At 41.7% G+C, this 6,489-nt stretch overlaps 1 protein-coding gene across 1 annotated transcript; it reads left to right on the top strand.

The window, feature by feature from the left end:
* Window positions 1-2,340: 2,340 nt before the first annotated feature.
* On the top strand, window positions 2,341-2,706 carry LOC109207304. Its single transcript, XM_019370197.1, has one exon. The coding sequence runs from the start codon at window positions 2,341-2,343 to the stop codon at window positions 2,704-2,706; it is 366 nt and encodes a 121-aa protein (XP_019225742.1).
* The last annotated feature ends 3,783 nt before the right edge of the window (window positions 2,707-6,489 follow it).

Genomic DNA, 6,489 nt, shown 5'->3' with positions numbered 1-6,489 from the left:
CTATATTCTTAAATGAGATATGCTAACGGAGAGTAGAGGAGGAGGAGTTTTGGATCCACAATGAACTACATGAAAGAGAGAGCTTCCTTGATGAATAAAGTCAACTCTTGATGCCCAAGTGTCATATTAGAACTATTTGTGCTTAAAACTTTAAATCATTGTCTTGTTGATAATTCATAAGTCTTGTGGGTAATTATTGGTCCCAATTGATGTGTGATTGATGCACCTTAGATTAGCTGGAATAGATCTTAACTTGTGGAGGAGGTAATTTCCTTATTTTCTTGAGGACAAACAAAATCTTAAGTTTGGGGAAGTTGATAAGTGGGGATTTTGACTACTTATTAGCGCCTTTTTACTTTTGTTTTAGTCCAAAAACTGTTTAATTATATTCCCAAAAACTGACGAAATATGCTTAGTTCCAGGAGTATTGGAAAATGAGCCACAAAGATGAGATCCAACTCAAGGAGTGATCTGAACTCAAGGACAAAAATCAGGCACAAAGGCTCAAGTGCGGACCGCAGATTTCCATTTGCGGCCGCAGAATGCAAAGGAAATCTATCAGAGTCTCAGTGTATAGTGCGGAGCGCACATGAAATGTGCGGCCGCAGAAGCTAACCAAGAATAGAAGTTTATAGAGTCATCATTTCAGGCTTAAAGAAGATGCGGACCGCATAATTATTGTGTGACCACAGAAGTCAGCCACGCGGCCGCACTCAGAATTGTGCGATCCGCAGAAGGGCCCTACGCTGACGCACCAGGATTTGTGTGGATCGTGAAACATGAGACATGCGGCCGCATTTCAGAATTGTGCGGCTGCAAATCCAACTACTATCAAGACTGAAGAAAACTGCGGACCGCACATGGAATTGTGCGGCCACAGAACCTCCGAAAGGGTATTTCTATCCGAAATTTCCAGGTTTGTATAAATAGACTAGTTTCAGGAAATTAGGTCAAGTTTAGAATATTGAAACCCTTGTAGCCATTTTTCTATACTGCTTTAGGCAACTTTAGCTTACTTTGGTGACTTTTAACATTGGATTTTTATCTTTTAATCGTTCAATAAGAGTTTTATCATCTTTTCTACCTTGTTTTCTTCTATGCCCATTATGAGTAGCAAGATTTTAACTAGGGTTGTGACCCAACCTAGTGTGTAAACCTAATGGATGTTTAATTTATGGCTTGTTTATGGTTGGGTGTTTATTATTTAGCCTTGTTCTAGCTTTTTATTATAGAATTAATGGTTGCAAACATTAGTTCATGCCTATTTGACTTGGTCTCTACTTGAGAAAGAGAGACTTAGTCTCGGAAAACTTGGCTAACAAGAATTTGGGATAAAATCAAGAGATTGATAGTCCCAATTAAAGGGTTGAACTTAGAGATAGTAGAACCCGACTTGAGAAAGCCAAATTGGGCAAAATTACTCTCTTACCGAGAGGTATTGAGTGGGTACTTGAGTGTTGATAGCTATAATACACCCCGACCATCAAAACAAGCTTTACAATTTACAACCCGTTAGGCAAACACTTAGGTAAAGGTCATAGCCCTAGGCTTTTTACATTACTTGAAAACAACAACAACAAAAACACAATTTCTTAGTTTCAATTGTTTATCTTGCAATATTAGTTTAAATTAGACCTAGAAACAATCATATTTGTGGAAGTGCAATCTAAGATAGTTCAAACTCATTCACCGCAATATATATACTCCTAAATCCCATTCATATAGCTCCCTATGGATTTCGACCCTGACTCTCAGTTGGGTATTACTATTGCATCGACCGTTTCATAACCTCAAATAGAGGTGTGACTTGGACGAGATTAGTAGGCTTGGAGTGGTTTAGTAGGTTGTTTAATGTCATTTTTAGGATGAAGAGAGTGGTGGTGGAGTTTGATGATCCCGTTGTACAAGAACAAAGGTGATATTCAGGACTACAACAATTATAGGAATATCAAGCTACTGAGTCATACTATAAAAATTTGGGAGATGGTGGTGGAGAGGCGGGTCTGATGTAATGTTACTATTTTCAAGAACCAATTCGGATTTATGCCCGGAAGGTCTACTACAGAGGCCATTCACCTTATGATGAGATTGGTGGAGCAGTGTAGGAAAAGGAATAACAACTTGCATATGGTATTCATAGACCTGGAGAAGGCCTATGATAAAGTCCCGGGAGAGGTCATATAGAGATATATAGAGGCTAGCGGTGTCCCAATGGCATACATTAGGGTGATTAAACACCTGTACGAGGGAGAAAAGACTCGGGTGAGGCTGCGGGAGGAGACTCAGATCATTTTCTAGTGGAGTCTTAGCCCATTTTGGTTTGCTTTATTGTTAGAGGTGATGACACGACACATACAAGGGGAGGTGCCATGGTGTATGTTATTCGCTTATGACTTAGTACTGATTGATGAGACGCGTGACGGAGTTAATACTAGGTTGGAAGTTTGGAAACAGACGGTGGAGTGCAAGTTCAGTGATGGGATGCATGAAGAAGGAGTGGAAGTGAAGATTGGTACTCAAGTCATCCCCAAAAGAGATAGTTTCAGTTATCTTGGGTATATAATTCAAGGCAACGGAGAGATTGACGAGGATGTTGCCCACCGTTGGAGTAGGGTGGGGTGGGTGAGATGGAGGCTTGCCTCAGGGGTTTTCTGTGATAAAAGTATACTACCTGGTCTTAAGGGCAAGTTACAGAGTGGTGGTTAGACCGGCTATGTTGTATGTGGCTGAGTGTTGGCCCATCAATAAGTTCCATGTCCAAAAGATGAAAGTAACTTAAATGCGGATGTTGAGATAAATGTATGGTCATATCAGGAAGGACAGGATCATGAATTAAGCTATTAGGGACAAGGTAGGAGTGGCATCTATGGAGGACAAGTTGCCGGAGTCGAGGCTGAGATGGTTCGAGCATGTGAAGAGGAGAGACATAGATGCTCCGGTCAGTAGGTGTGAGAGGTTATCCATTGCGGTTATGAGGAAGGGAAGGGGCATGCCTAACAAGTATTGGGGAGAGATAGTAAGGTAGGTGTCATAACCCAAATCCTCCCTCCGTGAGATGTCGTGACGGCACCTAGTCTCTATGACTAGGTAAGCCTAACATTTGTAGAATAATGAAACGAAAACATAAATTTAACAACTAACTATAATAGATAATTTAAAAACTGATATAATTGCCGCTCGGCACCTACGATAACCACTCTCGAATATACACAAAATCTCCCAAGACCCGGAACACCGTAAGTCATAAGCTTCTAAGAATTTTGTCCAACTGTTCTATACATCAATACTAGAAGTAGTAAAAGAGGAACAACATAAGAAGGGATAGAAGGGGACTCCAGAACAGCGGCAATTGTGCAACTAAAAGCGAGGCTGGTAGGAGGTACCTGGATCTGCACACAAAAACATGTGCAGCAGAGTAGCATGAGTACACCACAACGGTACCCAGTAAGTGCCAAGCCTAACCTCGGTCGAGTAGTGACGAGGACAGGTCAGGGCCCTACTGGTACATATATATATATATATATAATAAGACACAATAAAAATATCGCAGTAAAATAAAAGACAGAAATTTAACTAGAAAGAAATCACAGAAGGATAACAGTACGGTACACAGAAATAACAGCAGGGGGTCTCTCGAGATACCGTCTCGTAGTCCCAAACGTAAAGGTGCAAGGGGATATCCTAGTATACCATTCCGTAGTCCCAAAATAAATTTGCAAGAGGATCTCCGGGGATACCGTCCCGTAGTTCCAAAGTAAATATGAAGGGGGATCTCGCGAAATACCGTTCTGTAGTCCCAAAGTAAATACACAGCTCATACAATAGAAATTACAGCTACAACACGAAATCCTACAGTTTAGACTTAGTGCAAGTCAAGGAAGAAGCAGGAAATCTACTAAGCATGCTGCACAAAGTTCAGATAAGCATTTAAGACACGTAGATATGTCATTCTAGGGTAAACAAGATAATTACACATGCTAGTACAACTCAATTAAAATGAAACAAATTATTACTCAGTGAGAAAAGGAGTTTTACAACAAATAGCCCGTGTACGTATTCGTCACTTCACGTACACGGCGCTCACATATCACAATAGTATCAAATCCTAAAGGAAAATCCCCCACACAAGGTTAGGCAAGCCACTTACCTCGAACCAAGCTCAATCAATCGGTAACAATTCCTTTTCCACAAATATCCGACTCCGAATTTCCCAAATCTAGCCAAAAGCAATTACATACCATAAATTTAACGATAAGAACTAATCTAATTAATAAAATCAAGACTTAAGCAGGAAATTAGAAAATTACCACAAAAGTCGACCCAGGCCCACATCTCGGAATCGGGTAAAAGTCATAAAATATGAACACTCATTCACTCATGAATTCACTCGTACCAAAATTATCCAAATCCGATATCAAAATCTTAATCAAAACCTAAAATCTTAGTTGAAGAACTTCTTCCCATTTTTCCCAAATTTTCAACCCAAATCTGAAATTAAATGGTGGAATTAATGATAGATTAGTGGGATATAACCAAAATCAAGTGTACAATCATTACCCAACGATGTCTCTAAAAATCCATCAAAATCTCGTCCAAATCCGAGCTCTCATACTCAAGTTTTGATAAAAATGGCCAAAACCACGATTTTGAAATGTTATATTCTGCCTAGGTGAATCCTTCTTCACGAACGGGGCCACACCCTCGCGTCACGTAGAACAAAATCTCACTGACTAAAATTCCTCCTTCGTGAACGTGAGGGACCTCTCGCGAATGCATACCTTCCACTGACTGACCCTACACGAACGTGGGACCCTCTTCGCGAACGCGTAGACTAAATGCCTGAAGCTCCATCTGTTCGTTTCTCTACGCGAACGCGAGGTCCATATCGCGAATGCGTAGTCTCAAGGTTCCATATCTTCGCGAACGCGGGAATAACATCGTGTATGCAAAGAATAACTCAGCTGGACTCCCAGATGCCTTACGCGGACGCAAGGCCTCTCTCACGAACACGATGAAGAAAACCAGCAACAAAAATACCAGAAAATTCTGCAATTCTCCCAAGTCCAAAAATGATCCGTTAACCACCCGAAATCAACCCGAGACCCCTAGGACCTTAACCAAACATACCTAGCAGTCAAAAAACACCATACGAACTTAGTCGAGCGCTCAAAACACCTCAAACAACAACAAAAACACGAATCGGCCTCCAATCCAAGCTTAATGAACTTGAAACTTTAAATTTCCACAACCGATGCCGAAAGCTGTCAAACCACGTCCGATTGACGTCAAATTTTGCACACAAGTCATATTCAACATTACGGATCTACTCCAACTTCTAGAATCGAGATCCGACCCCGATATCAAAAAGTCCACTATTGGTCAAATCTCCAAAAATTCAACTTTCACCATTTCAAGCCTAAATCAGCTACAGACCTCCCAAACACAATCTGGACATGCCCCTAAGCCCAAAATACCCAATGGAGCTATCGAAACCAATGAAACTCTATTCCGGAGTCATCTTCACACAGTTCTGACTATGGTCAAAATCCTAAGGCTTAAGCTTCCGTTTAGAGACTAAGTGTTCCAAAACACTCTAAACCAAAAAAAAACCTCCCGGCAAGCCACACAAGCAAAAAAAAGATAAGGAGAAAGCAGAAGATAGGGATCGGGGCTATCACTCTCAAAATTACCGGCCGGGTCATTACATCCTCCCCCTCTTAAAATAATCGTTCGTCCTCGAACGAGCATAGAGACATACCTGAAGTGGCGAAAAGATGAGGATAACGGTTGCGCATATCCTACTCGTTCTCCTAAGTCGTCTCCTCGACCGGCTGACCGCTCCACTAAAGCAATGTTCTTTGACCTCAGGTTTCGAACCTGCCTGTCCAAAATATCCACTAGCTCCTCAACATAAGATAGATCCTTGTCCAACTGGATTGAGCGAAAATCAAACACATGAGACGGATCACCATGATACTTCCGGAGCATAGAAACATGGAATACTGGATGAACCCTGCTAGACAAGGAGGTAAGGCAAGCTCATAAGCAACCTCCTCAACTCGCCGCAACACCTCGAATGGGCCAATAAACCTTGGGCTTAGCTTTACCTTCTTTCTGAACCTCATAACGCCCTTCATAGGCGAAACTCGGAGCAAGATCCGCTCTCCAACCATGAATGCAATATCACGAACCTTCCGATCCGCATAACTCTTCTGTCTGGACTGGGTTGTGCGAAGTCTATCCTGAATCACCTTAACCTTCTCCTAGGCATCTTGAACTAAGTCTGTACCCGATAATCTAGCCTCGTCGCCTCAAACCAAACCACTAGAGACCGACATCGCCTACCATACAGAGCCTCATACGATGCCATCTGAATGCGACTGATAATTGTTGTTGTACACAAACTCTGCAAGTGGAAAGAACGGATCCCAAGAACCTCCAAACTCCATCACACACGCATAGAGCATATCCTCTAGAATCTGAATAGTG

The sequence above is a fragment of the Nicotiana attenuata genome, unplaced genomic scaffold (genome assembly GCF_001879085.1).
Source record: "Nicotiana attenuata strain UT unplaced genomic scaffold, NIATTr2, whole genome shotgun sequence".
Classification (NCBI taxonomy): domain Eukaryota; kingdom Viridiplantae; phylum Streptophyta; class Magnoliopsida; order Solanales; family Solanaceae; genus Nicotiana; species Nicotiana attenuata.
Note: the sequence above shows the minus strand (reverse complement) of the source record. Positions and strands in the feature narration are given on the sequence as shown.